The 21,746-nt window shown below is 38.2% G+C and overlaps 1 protein-coding gene across 1 annotated transcript in view; it reads right to left on the reverse strand.

The window, feature by feature from the left end:
* The window catches only part of FANCC (FA complementation group C), a 63,685-nt gene that overhangs the window by 13,571 nt on the left and 28,368 nt on the right, over positions 1-21,746 (reverse strand). Inside the window, exons 4-9 of the mRNA XM_054397594.1 lie at positions 19,993-20,112; positions 19,178-19,242; positions 15,371-15,535; positions 10,027-10,183; positions 4,831-4,883; positions 2,945-3,044 (exon numbers count right to left, since the gene is read on the reverse strand). Coding sequence (XP_054253569.1) covers positions 2,945-3,044; positions 4,831-4,883; positions 10,027-10,183; positions 15,371-15,535; positions 19,178-19,242; positions 19,993-20,112 — 660 coding nt within the window. The remainder of the gene's footprint in view (positions 1-2,944; positions 3,045-4,830; positions 4,884-10,026; positions 10,184-15,370; positions 15,536-19,177; positions 19,243-19,992; positions 20,113-21,746) is intronic.

Raw genomic sequence — 21,746 nt, forward strand, 5'->3', positions numbered from 1 at the left:
TCTCTGGCTTAAAATGTTTATCCAGCTATTTAAAACTAAATGCCCTGGTGAAAATCACTGACAATTCTGAAACAAGCAAGTGAAAATAATCCTGGAGGTAATTATCATTTCCATCGAATAAAACCACGAACTTTAAGTTCCTAACTTTGCAAGCAATGTGACGTAAATATTCTGGGTTAGCTTTCATTACCATTACAATCTTGAAGAAAATCTACCTGTACGATACATGGAAAGGATTATCCCAACAGTGATCTCGCTATACCCATTCTTAAATCTCACACTCATTGACTGTACAGCTAGCCTGTTTTCCTAGGTAGGTTTAAACCCCATATTCCGTTTATATATTTTTCAGTCTCCCAAATCATAGAGGAAACCAGACCATGACTAAACCTTGCAACACTTTTTTCCTACTCCAGGTTTTGTCTGTAAATCTTGTTCACTCAAAATGGTATACAAAGCTATTAGAAAAGACAGCTCAGCTATTTTTGACAGCTGTCACACCACAAGAGAGAATTATTCTCCTTCTACCTTGCAGACCTGTGTAACTGGATTTAGGAGGGGCAGGTCCTGCCTGATCTCCTTTCATGACCAGGTGACGCACCTGGTGGATGTGGGTCAGGCTATGGATGTAATCTACCTGGACTTCAGCAAGGCCTTTGACACTGTCCCCCATCCTGGCCTGCATCAGGAATAGCGTGGCCAGCAGGAGCAGGGAAGTCATTCTGCCTCTGTACTCAGCACTGGTTAGGCCACACCTCGAGTACTGTGTCCAGTTTTGGGCCCCTTAATTCAAGAAAGATGTTGAGGTGCTGGAACCTGTCCAGAGAAGGGCAACAAAGCTGACGAGGGGTCTGGAGCCCTATGAGGAGTGGCTGAGGGAGCTGGGGTCATTTAGCCTGGAGAAGAGGAGGCTCAGGGGAGACCTTCTTGCGATCTACAACTGCCTGAAGGGAGGCTGTAGCCAGGTGGGAATTGGTCTCTTCTCCCAGGCAACCAGTGGCAGAATGAGAGGACACAGTCTCAAGCTGTGCAGGGGGAATTTAGGCTTGATCTTAGAAAGAAGTTCTTCACAGAAAGAGTGATTGGCCATTGGAATGGGCTGTCCAGGGAGGTGGTGGGGTTAGTGTCCCTGGAGGTGTTTAAGAAAAGACTGGATGAGGCGCTTAGTGCCATGGTCTAGTTGATTAGTTAGGGCTGGGTGTTCAGCTGGACTTGATCATCTTGGAGGTCTCTTCCAACCTGGTTGACTCTGTGATTCTGTTAACTGCCAGACATGACCTGGTTCTTCTGAAACTGGTGAAAGCTTTGTGAACATGTTTGCCTTGCCTTTTTTTCCAGTTAACTGTATTATAAATTCCCAAGGTCTGGGATGACCCAACCAGAACCCTCTTCATTCTCTGTCACGAATGGTTTTACCGTTTCTCTGTGAAATGCTAATGGAACACATCTCCTATCAAGAACATCCAGGTAACACAAAGTTGGGTGCCTTATGAATATATGTCATATTGATATGACAAAACAAATGATCCGGCCGATTTAAACAAAGTTTGGGAAGCAGTCTGTGCCTGTGTTTTTGTTTGCCAATTGTTAGTTTATCATTATTATTTATTATGGTTTATTCATGGACTGTGAAACAAGGGATTTTAAATTCTAACATTGAAGATAATATCTTAATTAAACTCCCATGAATTAAACTGAGTGCAAGTTAAATAAAGAAAATATAACATTTAAAACCACTTTTAAAAAGTGGGCAATAGTCCATGCCACAATGCTAGTAGATGAAGAGCTTTCACCCTGAAGCAAATGCATCACCTGCACAGCAGGAATAGCTCTCAGGTGTCTGACAGGTGTGGAATCTTTACTTGCATTCTCATCCCAGTTGCCCTAACCTAGAGCTACACAGTGTGCTGCTGCCATGCAGTCAGTGTGGCATAAAATTAACAGGGACAGCACCTATATATTAAGCAAGGTAGCTGCAGTTTAATCCTTAATTCATATTTGCCTGAAGCTACAAGAGAGGTTCAATCACACTGCTAATTGAAGGCCAGCACCTCACAAGTTCCAAGAAGTCCCAACATTTTCTTAACTAACATATCCCCAAAACCATGCAAAAATCAAAGGAAATTAAATTTTTTAAGTCTAATTGAAAGCTATTAAAGGATACAATACTTTCCAGACATAAATCACATGCATTGGAGTTAAACAAGGCTGTGAAATGATAGTGTGGGAACCTGAAAAGAAGTTTCCAACCTACAAACAAGAATTTTTTATAACTCCATTCTGATATTCAAATATGAGAAATTGATCATCTCTTATTTAAATTAACACACACAAAAAATAATTCCACTTAATTCAGTTCAGTAAGACTTACATAAAAACCTGTGCAGAAGAAGAGACACTAAGCTGGGAAATTTAAAGCTTTACACTGAGAGGCCATCAGTGAAGACCAGAACCTGAAATCAGTATGTATTTTATGTCTTTTACCTTCTGAAGAGATAAATCTGACTATTTGGTATACAACTTAAATTGTTTTGGGCAAATGGGGATAGGGTTATCATCTCTGTTTCATTTATTATCAGAAATCCTGCTACTCAAAAAGAAAAATGCATCTAGTTTTCCATCCTTTTGATCAAAGATGAGTGATCTTGGTCACTATATAGGGAGAAATCTCAGTGCCTAGGGGATTTTTTCCTACGAAAATGAGGGACAGTTCAGGTTGCAGGATTATTCCAGGGTAAAGTCAGGTAAATTGCTCTTATATACTGGTTTCACACTATAATTTTATTCACAATCAAAAATGCTTGAACTGAAATTTGGCACCTATATACAGCTGTAGAGACACACTACTACTTAGTTCATTATACACAGCAGATTTGTTCTTTTCTTGTGAAATCTCCTTATCTTCTGACTGAAAAGACACATTAAGAAATTTATTTTTACTAACCTGCTTGTTTTCATTTTGAAGAGCTTCGAGGAAGAGCTGTGTAAACACCTGTATTGTGGTCACAACTTCTAAAGCTCCATCAGTTTCCAGGAGTGCATTCCTAAGCATTGAAAAAATTGGATTATGACAGATCAGGTTATTAGTCTGCCTGTAACACCCCTGTTAATAAAAACAAGGAAAACCAAAAAAGTACATTTTTTGTAAGCAGTCTATTCAAAGATGTGCCTGAGATCATTATGCCAGTGCAAAAACTGATAGAATTACTAATTTTGCAGGCTCTTTTAGTTTCACTTTTACTTAAAAAAAATAGTCTGCAACTCCTACAAAGAAACTAGATTTAGTAAGTATACGCACTATGTATGCAGGCACACATAATTTACACTACCAATAGGAGACAAAAAGTGTAACATTACAAAAGAGACTACCACAATTTTATTAGGAAAAAACTGGCATCTGAACCGGCTTACTGTGTTCAGAGCAACTACTCCCATGCCTACAGCAAAGCATGCTTTAGTGCTTGGTGGCCCTGAATTCCACATGCTATCTGAAGTTAGAGAGAAAGTACAATCTAATAGAATCTCCTGGAATATGGTACCTAGAGGGGAAAAAAAATTTAAATCTTGACTTAAACGGTTAAAACATAACACTTCTGCTGGAGCCAGGGAAACAAAACAAGCATTGTTGATGAAATGCGTAAGTTACGTATTAAAAAATCTACACAAGGAGGTCGAACTTAAATTATGCAGCTGCTGTTGAATTGCTGTGACATTTTAGTGATCATTAAGCAATGGATCAGCAGTACAAAGAGAGCGTATACTTTAGATCAGTAGTGGCTACAGATTTAATTGGGACCAATGCATTTCAATGTGCTTTCAATAATGAAATCACAATACCCACTCTGAAGGTTCAGGAAGGTGAATGCTTTAACTGGCCTTCCGTAGGGCATAATGTAACCTAGAGCAAATGAGGCAGAATGTGCTGCAAAGTGTAATTTTCATTTGCTTTTTTGAAAGACATATAAGAGTAAGGAGAAAAAAACGTTCACATATAAGCTGCCCCTGAGATGTAAGTCTTTTATCAGAGTACTCTTTTGTTCTTTCAGTAACCTAAAAGCTAGTAACAGCTTGCACATTATTATAACAGAGAAATTGCACAAAACTACAGGCTAATATAATCACTAATACACACACAAGAAACAGTGCACACAAACTCAAGTCGTTCTAGGTGTATATCAGACACTAATGCATTACTGTTCATTCAAAACTGTAATACTGATAACCCTGGCAGCAGCTTAAACAATGATGTGATAATAAGCCAAGTGAAGAGAAAAAGCCACTGAAAACAGTGCAAAGCACTGGAAGCCCCCATGTGGTAAACAACATATATTGCTTCAAAATAATCAATGTACTCAAAACCAAACTCACTATTAAAGGGTGGATGAACAGCATCATACCATTAAGAGTAAATCTGATCTAAATCCTGTAGACTAATGTAAAAGAGGCTAGAAAGTAAATGCAAATATTTCAGCTAAATTCCATTTTCATCCTAGTACAGGCCAAGCAATTTCAACATTTACAGTTTTCTCCTCAAAATCACCTTTCAGTCACAAATCTCTGCTAAAGTACAAAATAAATTCTAAATTTTTAGGGTTAAAATACAAACTTACCCAACTGTATCAAAGTTACATTATAATATAACTTTAATGTAAAGTTCCTAAGAGTTTTAACACTTTTCATTATTGGCAGTGTATTACACAGACAGAGATGCTAGGGCACATGGGTAAAGAAAAAGACACACTGAAATTTTATTATATCCCAGGTTATCATATTCCTTTAATATTTAAACTGATCTTTTGAAACACTTCTTGATACAATTTCAAAACTTACTTGAAAATTTCATTAATAATTCTGAAAATGGCAGGATGGCTTGCTGCTTGTGGCTGTTGATAAACAAATGAAAGAAAATTAGTCATTAATAAGAAACAAACAACTGCCACTGTATAATGGTGTTACATTGCAACAATTCAGATTTTCTCAGGCTTGGTTTCTTCAAAGTCTCACATGGTTGGAGATCCACAGTGACAACAAGCAGACTAACAGCTGATAAATGTAAACACTTGAGATCCTAAACTGTTTATGGGAACTACCACTAAAAATATTAAAGGTGGCAGATACAAGAAGAGGCTGTTGCACACAGTTGCTAGCAGTTAAGAGCCAGGGAGCAGATTTACAAAAAGCTTTTTCTCCTCTTCACAGACAATCCCCTTTGGACGTGCTTTGAGATTCTTGCTAAATCTCAAAATCGAATTCCAGAAACTGATTTTTTGCCTTTGTCTTTAATACTACTGCACAAGACATTTTTCACAGTATTATCTTCTTCTGCGAAATACAGAGGTGCTAGTACAAGCTAAATATCTCAGTGCATCAAAATACGTATTTTTATTGAACTAGGGAAGCTTTCTATCATGCTACCACACAAAAGGCTGTCTTAAGGAAGTTACATTAAACATGCACAGGAAACACACACTTTATAATCCTATATTCTTAATATATTTGCCTAAGTTAAGAAAACAAGTTCAGGCTTTGTTTCTGAATTAAAGCACCTGAAGACTTGGTAAGAATACAGTTCTTGCACAATCTAGAATAATGCATTTTTATAAAATGTCATTTATGAACCTAAGGATGCATGGAAAGAATGGCCTTTATAAAGAAAATTTATTGTAACAATTTTCAGTGCGTAACTTATGCACTACTGGCACCCCACCCGCGTGTCACGCCGCTATAGCTACGCTGTCATGTTGAGCGTGCGCCATCTAGTGTTCCAGAGTATTTACAACCGCTTGTGTCGACGAACTGCACGCAGCTTGTTTTAAGAATGCTCTCCAAACTTCGACTGCTAGAGGCAGAAAAAACCCTGGCTGGCAGGGACGGAAAAGAGACACGAACTCTCTCTCTCTTTCTTTCTTTCTTTCTTTCCTTTTTTTTTTTTTAAGGAAAAAAAATGGTTTAGTGGTCACCAGATCTTGGGTGACAGATTGGACTTTGATGATCCTTGAGGTCTTTTCCAACCTTACTGATTCTGTGATTCTGTGAAAACTCGTGCTAGACGATCTCCAAAGGTACCTTTAAACCCCACCCATTCTGCAATTCTGTGGAAATAGTAGCAAGTTCCAGTCCAGTGGGCTAAATGGTTGAATTTGGCCATTTCTCCACTGTTTTCAGACGCTCCAGCTATCTTCGCACACATGCTTCTACAATGATCTGATGACCCAATGTTGTTTAAGACAGGCTGCATACAAACTAGAAAGGGTCCATCAGCACATTGCCACACATACCAAGATTAAATCGTAGTTGATTTGAACAAGACCAAAATAAATGTGCTGTATATGACAACAAAAAACTCTACACCCTTTCCTGCCACATAGCAGCATTTTGCAAGTCTACTCAGTACAAGGAATCACAGTGAAAAGCTCTGAGTATTTAATCTACACTACTGAATTTCATAACTAGCATTCAATAGGGAAAACGAAAGAACTCAAGCATTACCTAATTCGACAAAATTCTAATCAATGGACTGCATGGAATTAATTTGCAAGCACTCAGTGAGAATGCCAACCTAGTCCCGAAGTCTCCAAGGCAATGTGAAGATGTTCCTGTCATGTAGTAGGATTAGAGCAGGTAGCAAAACTCTGCTGTAACCAGCAGCAATTCTGGAGTTTGGGAGGGTTTATCAGTTTCAGGAGGGATTCTTACAGTTTTCAGGCTGCTAACATTATATCTTTTTTTTTTTTTAATTAAATAAAAAGGTGTTTTACATTTCAAAAATCTTGTCTGTGACTGTGCAATATTTTTCACAGAAACCTCAGAAAACTCAGCATACTATGAGCCTCTGCCATGAGCTCATTCCACCATTTTCAAAACATGCACAACACATACAGAACAGCACACAATAAATCATAAAGATCCAAACACAGGGAATTAGAGCTGCATCCATGGTATCATGAATATAAATGTATCTCTCTTCAGAAAGATCTACTGAGCACCTCCCTACAAACACATTAGGATTTTTGAAAGTAAACAGGAAAAACATACTGCAACAAAAAGTATTACATACACAGATTCTATAAGAACTACACTACTTCTGTATCTGTATTGTCAGAAAGAAAAATCGTAAAGAAAAAATGTAATGTCATGCTGGAATTGAATAAATAAATAAGAAAAATACAGGAAGCAAGTAAATGGCACAAAGAGGAATAGACTAATAATCATATTGTATTTTGTTCATACGATAGAATGCGCTGAAACGACGGCAAGTAAGAATAGATGCAGGGAAACAAACTGTGCCCAATATCAGGCAGCAGCTGATTTGCAATTAAAGCCACAAATACAAGTTCATTTGACTTCCAGAATCACATGCAATTAATTTGACACAATGCTTCCACAGTTAAACATGCTGCATTTCAAATGTATTTCCAAACAGTATATTTAACTGTACTCCTGAGCTTTATATTTATTAATTTAAAATTTAAAATGTCACTTAGTATTTTCTCATGCCAAGTGTCAAATGCATTTTTATTTCAAAACATGCACTTATTTTGAAAGCACAAACATCTTTTTAGAGGTTTAAAAAGCTCCTGGATTCATCACCACTATGAATAAATCGGTGTGCACCACTTCAAAACACAGGTTCTAAAGACAGGCAGTATTGTAGGAGCTAACCAGAACTTAGCTGGAATGTATTATAAAGAAAAAAGCTTCTCATTTTCTAACTTCTCATTTTTCTCACCTTCCACTGGTTGCCCCTTGTCCTGTCATTTGGCATCACCAACAAGAGCCTGAATCCATCCTCTTGGCACTCACCCTTTACATATTTATAAACATGAATGAGGTCCCCCCTTACTCTCCTCTTCTCCAGACTAAAGAGCCCCAGCTCCCTCAGTCTCTCCTCATGAGGAAGAAGTTCCACTCCCTTAATCATTTTTGTGGCTCTGTGCTGGACTCTTTCAAGCAATTCCCTGTCCTTGAACTGAGGAGCCCAGCACTGGGCACAATATTCCAGATGTGGCTTCACAAGGGCAGAGTAGAGGGGGAGGAGAACCTTTTCAGGTGTAACAGTGTGAGAGCTGAAATCCCCCTCCCACACTGACAATAACCAGGCTACCTCAGTCTGGAAGCAAATGAAGCTGTATTTTGCAGGCAAACTACCATCTATGATGAAATGCAATGAATATGTACAAATATACACTATTCACAACATACAAATATGTACAATCAATAGAAAAAAAAACAACAAAGCCCCTTTGGGACCCCCAAAAGAGAGGGGTCCATGCTTCTTTCCCTTCCCCTCTCCCTGAGCAGGCAAAAGGCAAAAAAGCCAAGAGCAGAGAAAGGTTTGTTAGATTTAGCTTGTCAAGGTCAGTATGTGTGTTATCTTCAGCCAGAAAAGAAGAAGCAGGCAGAGAGAAGCCAAGCAGGCTGAGACTGAGACATTTTGTTTTGAGTAGTGATTCTTAAACACTTCTATCTCTCCAATGGAAGTGTTTAGAACAATCATTATTTTGCTTTTTTACACCCAATAGTGATTTATTTACATTCTTTCACTTTCTCTGCTCGAACTTAGTGAAGAAAAATTAAAAAGACAGTCTTAAAACCATCACATCAGGAAAGCTAAATTAATCTAGCGTTGGATTCAAAGTGTTCACTGATCTAATGTCACACGAGTCTTTTCATAGTACAAGTTATACAAAATATTAAGTATTTTAGAACACAATTTTTGGACCAAATCTTTTCCTTCTATAATTGCCTCTCTAAAGCTTCTCATCGTGTTGTTCCTATTTACGTGCCCTCCCTTTTATCAATGCCTATCAATCAGCAACATCCATTTTGCAACTACTCTCTTCTTGCCATTCATGCCATTCCTTCTCCACACGATGTTCTCTCTAAACCAGCTGCTGCACTGGTCTGTCCATTTTGTCCATATCTTATTTTGAAATCATAATGTCTTTGGAGCAGAGGCGAATAAGGACAACCTAAGTGTGCTAGCACAGTAATGTTCCACTCTTTTCAGGGATCAGGATGTGAAGACAAGGTGAATGTGAACATTGTTAATAAACAATAAATCAATAATCAAAACAAAAAATATACTTCTTTTTACATATATAATCTAGGCATTTTTTCCTTCAGCCACGTGTTGTACCGTATACTGTGTTCAATTCACAGCGTATATGATACAGGAAAATTTGGCACAGGTCTTATACATAGCCTCGTCTTCTAGGTAGATCTCCAGAAGACATATGAATTGGTCTTGATACCAAAGATTTATGAGATTTCTTAGTCTCTAAACCAGAAACTTGCAGATTCAGTTAAAAAGGAAGAATATTTGAAGGAATATCCTTTTCCTATCTAGAATACATGCTGCATAGGCCGCTTCGTAGGCTCAAAATAAGATATCACATGACATTTTTTAGTTCTATCCATTTTAGAAATATATAATCAATTGCATAGCACATATGCTATTTCACACTGTAATTAACAAATTTATATTTAGTGTGGAAACTAGCTCATTATTTTGAAACGGTATTGTGTGAAATTTTCTCACAAGAAAGATTTTTGATGCACTGTGTATTCAAAAACACACTCTAAGTACAGTTTAGCAGATGTTTTGTATTAAATATTCTGTTCATGTTTGCAAACAAAACTAAGTAATGAAGCACCCCATTATAACATATCTATAAAGGATTTAAATTGTTTAAACTGCTAAATTCCCAAGGGCACAGAGTTTGAAGTAAAAGCAGATTCAAATCCTCTCTGGACACAGTTTATAATTTTTCGAGACAGAAACTCAGGAATCTCATTAGTCTAATTCTCATCTCTTCATCCATTCTTCATCATTGAATTAAATCTTTTTTTCTCTCCTACCAATGCAGTGTAAAATCTAAAAATTTGGTGGCATTTGTAACACTCAAGATTTGTCTTTCGTTGGTTATAAGCCACATTTCCCTCAAACATGCTGATGTACTTGGAAACTCTGTTGCTCCTGAAGCATGAAAGAGCACTATCAAATGTACTAAATGTTGCACGTACCAGGCAGGATTCTTTTATGACATAAGCCACTTCTTCTAGTGAATTAAGAGGAATGGAAACCAGCTGGTCTAAGAGATACAATGTAGCTTTTTCAAGGCTTGGTAAGTGACGAAGCCAGAGGCTGGAGACAGCTGATGCAGGGAGAGAGATCTTCTTCCTAGTTGTGAAAGAAAAATAGCGTTTTCCATGAGAAACTGGAAAGAAGACAAAGTTTTTTACTTGACTGTACTTTGTCAGCAGCAGTCTGTTCAATATCAAATAACAATGGAAAGAATAACAGGGAATCACCATCATGTTGGTCCTGAATAATAAATACTATTGATGGCTAAAGCAAAGCATTACCTGTATGTACATAGAGGGAAAAAATCCAAAAAACCCAAAAAACCCCAAAAAACAACCAACAACAACAAAACCAAACCAAACATCCCAAAAGCAGAGGTATGTAAGTGTTCATCCCACTAGCACTGGACACAGTCACTTAAAAGATACGTGGTTAACAAGGTAATTATCTCTTCACATAAAACCTTCAGACACAGTTCAGCTGAAATACAATGTGGTAGGAAATAAAAGACAGAGTTTACTTTAAGACAACACTATAATTTGTGAGGAACAGCACAAATCAAAATACACCAAAGTAACCATCCCAGAAAAAGAGATATCGCAGTACAAAACATCCTGGAACATCTTTGCAGCTATCATGATAGTTGCAATTTAAAAGGCTAAAGCAAAAAAAGCACGTAACAAAATACATGTTCCTTGGTTTTAAATCAAGTTGGCTGGAAAGTATATGCAGACTAAATCTACTGATTGGGAAAAAAATCAGAAAAAAGATTTAATATCGCTTTGAGATTTATTTTTGACATATGCATTTTACCATACATTTGTTTACATATCAGCATTCAGAATTCTGATTTTCCCTGAAAGGCTGCATTCTTTCCATTCAAAAATATGTAATAGCTTAATTTAAAAGTGTGCATCTGTAGACTTAAGTACATCAAAGTACATAGATTTTAAAAAATTTAAAGCAATGCTCAATTTCAAGATGCTATTTAATTAATTAGCACTATTAAAGCACATATGCACATCAGAAAAAATTAAGAATGGGGTTTTTTTTGGTTTTTTGATTGGTCTTTTTGTGTGTGTGGTACCATTGCAGATATTACAGATATTATGCAATGAAAATGCTTATATAATGTTTCCCAACTCTGAGATTTAAAAACTCCATAGCAAATAAACTGCAGTCATCATCCTTCTGTGACTGAACTTTCAGATGGTCCCACTGTGACAATGCCGTGTTCCGTGGAGCACTTCCAGTCACAGTCAGAACAAGTGTTCAGAAAACAGTGACAGTTAGGAACACAGAATTTATTCGTTAAAGTGCAGGGAAAAAAATAAAATACAAGCACATTCATGTAAAGATCGCATCAGCTTCAGTGGCAGGCCAGGAACATGCCACGCAAAGCACATGTAAGCCTGCATCTGCACTCAGGGAAACCATACACTCTTGTCAAGGGCCTTGCAAAAGTCACGTGGTCAAAAGCCATATGAATCACAGAATGACAGAATGCTAAGGGTTGGAAGGGACCTCCAGAGATCATTGAGTCCAAGCCCCTGCCAAGGCAGGTTCTTCTAGAGAAGGTCACACAGGAACACGTCCAGGTGAGTTTTGAATATCTCCAGAGATGGAGACTTATAACACTGTGAGAGCTGAACTTCCCATCCCACACCAACAATAAGCAGGCTAGCTCGGTCTGGAAGCAAATGAAAGCTGTATTTACAGGCAAAACTACAATCTATAATGAAATGCAACAAGTATGTACAAATATACACTATTCACAACATTCACAAATATGTACAATCAACAGAAAAGCACAACCAAGCTCCCTTTGCTTCCCCAAGGGGCCTCCCCCCCAGCCAGAAGGAATTCCCCCACACTCCCCTGGCAGAAGGCAGACAGTCAAGAAGCAGAGAGGCTGTTAGACTTAGCTTGTCAAGGTCAGTGTGTTATCTTCAGCCAGAAAAGAAGAAGCAGCCAGACAGAAGCTTAGCGAGCAAGCCGAGTCCCAGACTGCCCAACTCCCCAACCTTGTTATGAGTAGAGATTCTTAAACATTTCTACCTCTCCAATGGAAGTGTTTAGAATAATCATTATTTTGCTTTCTTACACCCAATAGTGATTTATTTACATTCTTTCACTTTCTCTGCTTGAACTTTGTGAAGAAAAATTAAAAACACAGTCTTAAAACCATTACAAGACTCTACCACCTCTCTGGGCAGCCTGTTCCAGTCACCCTTAAATTAAAGAAATTCCTCTTCATGTTCAGATGGAACTTTATATGATCAAGTTTGTGCCTGTTAGCCCTTGTCCTGTCACTAGGTGCCACTGAAAAAAGACCGGTCCCATCCTCCTGAGATCAATCTTTTAAGTATTTTAAGCATTTATGAGATGTCCCCTCAGTCTTTTCCAGACTAAAAAGACCAATTTCTCTCTATCTTTCCCAGGGATGTTCTAGTCCCCTAATCATCTTTGTGGTCCTTTTCTGTATCCTCTCCAGCTAGTCCCTGGCCTTTTTGAACTAGGGAGCCCAGAACTGGATGCAGTATTCACAGAATCACAGAAATATTCAGGTTGGAAAAGACCCTCGGGATCACCAAGTCCAACCGCTAACCTTACTCTGCAACGTTCACTCCTAAACCATATTCCCAAGCAGCACATCTAAATGACCTTTTGTGGTGGGTTGAAAATTCCCCCCTCAACATTAACTTTTGCCAGACTAGTTCAGGTGGAAGCAAATGAAAGGTGCATTTACAGGCAAAACTACAATCTACAATGAAATGCAATGAATATGTATAAAATATACAGTATCTACAGATATTTACAATTAATAAACAGCACAAGGATGCCCCTGATCAAAGACCAGGGGAGCTGCAACAGCTTCTCCCTCCCTGCCTTCCCCATTACCCACCCTGTACAAAAAGGACAGGAGAGAGAAGCAGAGATATTAGACTTAGCCAAGATAAAAGCGATGCAGCCGAGATCAAGAAGAAGCCAGCAGAAGCATACAGTATCTCCCAGCCCAAAGCGAGAAGAGAGAGAAGTTGTTTTGGGAATCAAATCTTATGGGAGATATCTCTCCAATGGAATTGTTTAGAATAATCATTATTTTCCTTTTTACACCTGATAGCGATTTATTTACATTTTTAATACTTTCTGCTCAAGAAGTGTGAAAAAATTTGAAGGCATAGCCTAAAACCACCACACCTTTAAACACACCCAGGGTTGGTGACTCAACCACCTCCCTGGGAAGTACATTCCAATGCCTGACCACTCTTTCTGTGAAATTTTTTTTCCTAATGTCCAGTCCAAACCTACCCAGTCATAGCTTGAGGCCATTCCCATCTCTAATTACCTGCAAGAAGAGACCAGCACCAGCATCTCTACAACGTGCTTTCAGGTAGTTGTACAGAGTGATGGGGTCTATCCTCAGCCTCCTCTTTTCCAAACTAAACAGCCCCAGCTCCTTCAGCTGCTGTTCGTAAGATTTACCTTCACCAGCTTCGTTGCCCTCCTCTGCACTCACTCCAGCACCTCCACATCTCTCCTGTATTGAGGTGCCCAAAACTGGAAACAATACTCAAGGTGTGGCCTTACCAGAGCTAGGTACAAGGGGACAATCACCTCCCTACTCCTGCTGGACACAGCATTTCTGATACAAGCCAGGATGCCATTGGCTTTCTTGGCCACCTGGGCTCACTGCTTGCTCATCGTTGCCCATCGATTAGAACCCCCAGGTTCCTTTCTGGCACACAGCTTTCCAGCCACACTTCCCCAAGTCTGTAGCCTTGCTTGGGGTTGTTGGGACCCAAGTGCAGGACCTGACATTTGGCCTTGCTGAAGCTCATCCCATTAACGTTGGCCCATTGATCCAATCTATCCAAGTAGAGCCTCCCTCCCCTTGAAGATCAACACTCCCACCTGGTGTCATCTGCAAACTTACTGATTACACACTCAAGGTCATCAATAAATATGTTAAACAGAAGTGGTCCCAATGCTGAGCCCTGAGGAACACCACTTGTGACTGGCCACCAGCTGGATTTAACTCCATTGACCACTACTCTTTGGGCCTGTTCTCCCAGCTGTTCTCCAGAAGAACCGAATTATTTTTGCTCATTGTGATAAATAGATCAAAAGCCAAGTAAAGAGATGTTTATTTCATTCAGAGGAGCCTTTCATGACCATCTAAAGGATTCAGAAGCGTCAAAAGTGGACTAAGCAGCAGCTGATGGACTGTTAATCACGTTACTCATGCCAATACACACCAGCCATGATGAACCTATGAATGTTTTCATAAGAGTTACTGCTTGTGGAACAGCAGTAGTCTGTTCCAGTCTGAAGCCGTGAAAGATGGACAAGAGAAAGACAGCTCTTTCTTTTTTGAGACACATCTTTTGCTACAGAACCTCACGTTAATTTTTTCACTTGTTTTTCTCAGCTTCTAGTAACATGCGTACAAATTAGTAATGGGGTTTTCCCATAAATTATTTATTTTTGCTGCAGCCCCCAGTGACACTATAATCTTGACTGAAACATGTCAGAAATTATGATGTTGAGTATGAAGGAAGCAGTCTGATTACAAAGGATTAATTGGGTAAGTGCGTAACACCAAGGACCTTTTCTAGTATTTAAAGAAAAATAAAAATGCTTAAAATACAGCCCCTCAGCTACAGCTTGAATGAAGCAGCTCTCAGTCAATGGCAGATCGCTCTTTCCCCAACATCTTTTCTTCCCTGGCACAGCAAATCTTGCTGATGTTCAGCTTCACTTAACTGCTTCACTTAAATTGCTCCTTTCAGACTCATCAAAAATAACCTGCAGAAAATCAGGAGAATTTCACAGAGAAAAATAAGATAAATATGGAAACAGCCAAACAAAAGGACCTGTCTTGGGCATAGAAAACTAAATATGGCTGTCAAAATATCAAGTTAGGAACACTGATAGACTTATATGAAAGGTAAATAAAATTTTTATGAAAAGTGACGATATACCTTTCACAAAATTCCTAAAACCTGTCAAACTCTTTAACTTCCATTTTAGAGAAAAGGTGAGACAAAGTTCTAGTCAGCATTTAAAGCTGCTAATGTCACAATTTGTACACCAGCAACATAAAATTCTGCTGCAGCCCTACAACCTAAGCTCTGCTATTCAACTGCAAGGGAAATATTTACTAGAATGCAGAATATGTACAGTGCATTAGGCATACAAGCCCAGAGAAAAGACATTGAACTGAATTTATAATAATCTTTATGAAAACCACGCAGGGCATAAAAATCATAGACTACTTACTTTAAAAAGGCCTCATTCACAGCCTCCAGAAATTCTGAACTGAGAATTTCTTTTGACGCACCTCCATGGTAACAAAGAAGAGTTTCCAGCAACGGAGTTAGATCAGGCAAAGTAATGAGAGGGAGACAGAAATGGGACACAGCATTCACACGACTGTCTGAAACTCTGAGGGAAAAATAAATACAGTTCACAGTTCATATTTCAGAAAAGTCAAAACTTTAATTTGACTACAAGGTAAAGGAAGATTAAATCAATTACACAAGGATAAATGTAAGAGATTAATACCTAGCTGCAGAAAAATTTATTGGAATTACTGTTGACATGTCATTACGTATTTTCTGAAGAATTTTAAAGCCAATTACTTGAGGGATATTAACCCAGTTCTGAAGTGCAGCCAGTTGCATTCACTCAGTAATCCTAGCCTTGGTAGCAGGGAATGCTTTGTCCTGCACAAGATCAGTGAAGCACAGCTATGAAAGACTACAGAGTCACAGCTCCCATGTAGATTTGCTAGACCCTCACAAGAGACCACTGATGTGATTTAAGGTATCCTGTTGTTTCATTGACCTCTCTGCTCACAGGAAAAATAATTTCTATGAACAAAACAAATCCTGCTGCCTTCAAGTGCTCAGGTGAAAAATTGTTTTACAGATCTGTAGTTGAAGGAATACGTAACACTGTGGAATTTTAATACACAAATCACTTGATCTGCTCACTTAAACTACATGCTTGGAAATTATTAAAGACAGTGGAACCTGGAAGATAAACAAAATATGGAACCTTTGGAACATAAACAAAAAGGAGAATGGCACACAATTTAAGAGATAACATTTGCTACAGGAAATCAGATGTTTCCCAAAGTACATGGTTTCTAGCACATGAAACTACAGATTTTTCTAGACATATTTGTGACTGGAAGACTTTTATGAAGACCAAGAACTCCAAAATACTGAATTCCCTGCAAATTAGAAAGTACTGGATTCCTTGTAAAAGGCTTCCCTAGAGCTGCTGCAAATTTCTCCCAAATGCATCAATTACTAAAAAGGGTGCATTCTTTGCAAGAACCCAAAATTGATTTTCTTTGGCAGCCACCAATACAGTCTGAAATGCTGAGACAGGAATTACATTACAGGCTGCTCTGAGTAAGAACTCACTGTATTGCCCTGCAGGTACTAAAGCTAGTTGAAAAAAATGCTGACTAATGGCGATGGCTTGTACATGGGGACACGGGTTACTGTTGTGGTTTCCACAGCGAGTGAAATAAAATATGACACAGTCTCAAAGATGCAAATTTCTGACTAAGTGCCTAACCACACGTGTTTAAGCTTTCTTACACAGAAACACTTTTAGATGCAGTTTAATTATTAGAAGTGTTCCTACAGAAGTAGGAATGATAACTATTGGGCTGGTATTTGTTGTGCAATAGTGTTTTATGATATATATATATGTACAGTTCATACACCTGAGGCTCATTTTTCAAGCGAGTCCCCTTTCAGAATTAACAAACTTTAGCACTTTATTATTACTTCTAAATTCAGAAGAAAAATTATGAAAAGGCAATTTTCTGCTTCTGCTACATAACCTTCGAAATACATTCTTGGAGAAATAATGCACAGGATGTTCCACTGTACGCAATGAATTTGCACAGGTAGTGTAATGTTTGTGCTTTAAGCATCTCTGAATGCAAAAATAAGACGATGTACACCTCCAACTACATACTATGTTTGTCTCTACAGCTCAAATAAACAGCGATATCATAATTGCTATGCTCAAATATTCACCTATGTTCAAAGTTTCACTTTTCTCCTGGTAGAATTCAGATCTTTCTCTGACCGATAGTCTGCTTCACCACACTTTATAAAATGAAGATGCTCGTTCTCTACATCAAGCAAAACTTTGTAATGCTCTTCATTAACTGCGTCTGTGATTTCAGTACTCAAGTCAGGCCTAAAACAATTCAGCTCATATACTCTACCTTACACAAAGACCTAAGTGCAAGAAGGAAACCAGCCAAGCAACTGCCTTATGATATAAGGAAGGTCTTTCAGTCAGCCTCCTCCTTCTTAAGAACTTACATGCTATGTAGTGCTGAATAGGTATTAAAAATCATTTCAGCAGCTTTGACCCCAAAGACGAACAGATTATGCACTGGAGAGTCATACATTTAGAAGATGAGTGTATAGCCTATATTAAAAAAATCTATCCTTATTTTTGCCTCTTCCCACCCTTTATTTTTTTCCCTCTCTGCAATACACTTAATTTACTGCAGTCAGCAAGATCTACTGATGGGTTCAAATATAGTAATTCGCAACTGACAGATCTGCATTTTAAAGTCAGTAGAAAGGCATAAATCACACAGCAAAAATCCATGACCATGTCAAAAACAGTGACAACAGTAGCATTAAGCAAATGTATTCCCTTTCTTATGTTCACAGGTTTCAACTTAATTCACTATATTCATGTAGCATGAATGAAGAAGGTCATTACTCTCACTGGCTACATGCAGAAATACTCTACAACATTCAAACACCTCCTGATAATCTGGATTGAAGACTGGGCCAGAGTACATCACTATTTCCTTCCCACATTTTCTCAGACTATCTTCCTTAGAAAACCAGGCCAGGGAAGCAGTTAAAGGGTGAAAATGTGCTTGAGTACATTTTACCTAGTTGTACATGAAACACAGTATTGCCAGATCAAGGAACTAATGGAAGGAAAATGAGAGGCTTTTCAAATGAGCATGAACACATTTTATAATTGATAACACAGTGCACAGTAACTACCATTCTGTCATATTAAGCTATCAGTCACACAAACTGTGAAAAAATTGTTCTGCTTTTTCTCATAGTAACTGCCAGTCAACTTTTGTTACAAGGATACATCTAGTAGCCAACAATATGATTATGAAGTTCGTGAGGTTCAAAAGGCCAAGTGCAAGATCCTGACCTGGGTCATGACAATCCTCAGTATCAGTACAGACTAGGGGATGAATGGATTGAGAGGAGTCCTGGGGGTATTGATGGGTTAACAGCCAGGCATGAATCAGCAGTGTGCACCTGAAGCATGGAAGGCAAACTGTATCCTGGGCTGCTCCAAAAGAAGTGTAGCCAGCAGGCTGAGGGAGGTGATTCTCTACTCTGCTTTGGTCACAACCTACCTGGAGTAGTTGTGTCCAGCTCTGGAGTCCTCAGTGCAAGAAAGACATGGACCTGTTGGAGGGGGTGCACATGAGGGCCACAAAAATGATCAGAGGTATGGAACACTTGGAGAACAGAAGGCTCCAGGAAGACCTCATTGCAATCTTTCAATATATGGAAGGGTCTTACAAGAAAGCTTGAGAGAGACTTTTTACCAGGGTCTACTAGTGACGGGACAAGAGACAACGGCTTTAAACTGAAAGAGGGTACATTTAGAAAAGACATAAGGAAGAATTTCTCTGCAATGAGGATGGTGAGGCACTGGAACAGGTTGCCCAGAGAAGCTGTGGATGCCTTGTCCCTGCAAGTTTTTGAGGTGAGGTTGGATGGGGCTTTGAGTAACCTGGTCTAGTGAAAGATGTCCCCGCCTGCAGCAGGGTTGGAGTAGATGAACTTTGAAGGCTCCTTCCAACCCAAAGCGTTACAAGGTTAAGTACAAACTCTTCTGTGAAGCACAATTTAAGAAGCTTGTCCACATCTGAAATTATCTACATATATACCTAAAACTTTCCAACTGAGGCCTAAGTTGCCCAAGTCTGTAAAAAGGTCCTTAATGAACTGTAATGATTCAAACAAAAACATATCAAAATGGTATTTAGGTAACACCTACCTCCCCTCAGTGTTAAGTCCATGGAAATTATTCCTTCTGAGTTCTGTTACTAATGATAAGACCATCTGTTAAATAAAATAAAATAAATTACGCATATTGCAAATAAGCAGCTGTTAGTTACATGGTTCTCATGACTTACTGTAGAGGTTATTAACTTTTATCTCTTTATTCAGTATGAGTTTTTAATTACTGGGGCCAAATTACAGCTGTCCAGATCACTGAATAAACTATGCTATAAAATGTTTTTTGAACACACATTATATACCTTCCACATTTTTAAACCAGGAAACTATTTATTTTAGCTCTGCTTCTCCAAGGGCTCAGGAAAAATTTCAAAAGAGCTCTACCAATAATTTGTATATGCTTTATCTAATTTAAGTCAACATATTATGAAATATTATTCCATTATTTTTATATTTAAATGTAAAAGACACTTTTCCACGATTTAGGGCTCATCTACCATTCTAATTGAAGTGCATACAGTCAATGAAAAAGTTATGTTCTAATACCTAATAAACACAATTTCAAATTCTCAGGGAAAAAAATTAACAATAAGGCAGATAATTCTTTTTCATAACACAACAGCATCGGGCATTTTGGTTTTATGAACATCTTTTACACTACAATCAAAAGTGTATCATTTCTTCAGAGATCTCTCACTTAATTTCTTCCCTTAAAAGGCTGTAAAAGTAACTGCGGTAAGAAAAGATAAACAGAGTTCAGTCTGTGTTCCTTGTAACAATGACAGATCCATGTATGTGCTTATAAACCAGTGATTTATTATTAACAAAATCTCAATTGCACTAAATACTTACATTTTTAACTAAGCAACAATGGTAATCTGCTGATGTGTAGCCAAGAGTTGAAACAAGCATACTGGTTTCAGCTTCATTACTTTCCCACTTAGAAGAAGAAAGAAGATGGCACAGCAAACTCTGCGAGATATCAACAAAAGGGCAATAAAAAAAAGTATTAGGATACAATGTGCTGTGTAAAAAGGTCTGCTGTTGAAATATAGATATTTTCTAAGACCTCTGACCAGTTGTTGCCATTTTACACCATTGATGTGGAAGAGCAGGCAGCTCCCATCTACCATAAGGAAAACACTACAGCTGAAATGTGTTCACATACCACACAGTTTCAGCAGTTGTGCAATAGCAACAGAGGCCACCTGTGTCAAAACCAGACAGGCTTTGCATAGGTTTCACTTCAGTCTGGTATCATCTGGATAGAAGCAGTCATGTTCCCACACAGCAAAAATCACCTGTAGTCTGATCAGTGTCATGATCAAGAAAAGAAAGGATGAAATTAACATTCACTTTTCCATATAATCCCTATAACGGCACAGTATTTTTGATGGGATTCATGATCTGGCTTCATAATTTGATTTGCTTAATTTCCTTGTAAAATTTCCAGTATCTTGTAAAGATACTGACCTTGAAAACACAATAGTAAAATTTAAGTTTGACATTTACTTTTCTACCAATTTAACTATAGAATGCTTTAAGTTACATTTAATAAAACCTTTTCAATACAGCATACAAAACCCAAAACAATCCTTTGATGATAGTCAGAGTGAAGTCAGATTAACATGATGGATACACTGGTTCTGCAGCACTATACTACAGCTCTGCTGTCTTCTGGACAGATCTTTCACCCCACCACCTTCCCAACTGAACTCACTTATGAAAACCATTGTGTGAAATTGTGAGCAGGTTTTTACATCCTGCTGTCATAACTCAGCAGAGGTAATTTCAGATTGCTTTTCAACTTAACTCCTCTTAATCTGTTAGTTTTCTTTTCTTCCTGTCCTCTACAGCTACCTGCTGATATAACAACAGATACATTCCTTTCCTGAGGTTCATTTCAGGGCTTTATACAGCACTGATACTTAAAGTATAAACCAAATTACAATTCATATTGCAATAAATGTAAAACCCTTTGTAAGAGAGGGTTAGGATAAGCAAACACCCAAAAATACTTTTGTTTTAAAATACATCATTAAAAGGAATGTTCAGATTTTGACAGCTCTGTGACTTCTATGGTCTTAAGTATTTCACACTACATATTCTGTTTTAAAAAGGGATCTGATAAAAGACTTGAGACTAAAAAAACCCTCAAATCTGTTATTTTATGCTTTCAGAAATCCAAAACAAATATTTGTGCACACTTCTGTTGAACATCCCTATGTAACTACTTCAGAAGTCATGGAATTAGACGTATTCCGTGTTTGATTAATGTGAGAGAGAAGACACAGTCAGCAGAAGCACACCACATGTACAAGAAAATTCATCACTATCAAAATAAATAACAAGCACTTGGGACATATTTTTTATCGTACTTGTGTTTAGGATTATTGCACTGCCTTGCTCTACCTTGACCTTAGCAAGGCTTTTGATACCATCTCCCATGACATCCTAGTGAGTAAGCTCAGGAAGTGTGGGATGGAAGAGCAGACAGTGAGGTGGATTAGGAACTGGTTACAAGATAGAGTTCAAAGAGTGATGATCAACGGTGCCAGGTCCAGCTGGAGACCTGTGACTAATGGAGTCCCCCAGGGATCAGTGCT

Source organism: Indicator indicator, chromosome Z, assembly GCF_027791375.1.
Source record: "Indicator indicator isolate 239-I01 chromosome Z, UM_Iind_1.1, whole genome shotgun sequence".
Taxonomy (NCBI): domain Eukaryota; kingdom Metazoa; phylum Chordata; class Aves; order Piciformes; family Indicatoridae; genus Indicator; species Indicator indicator.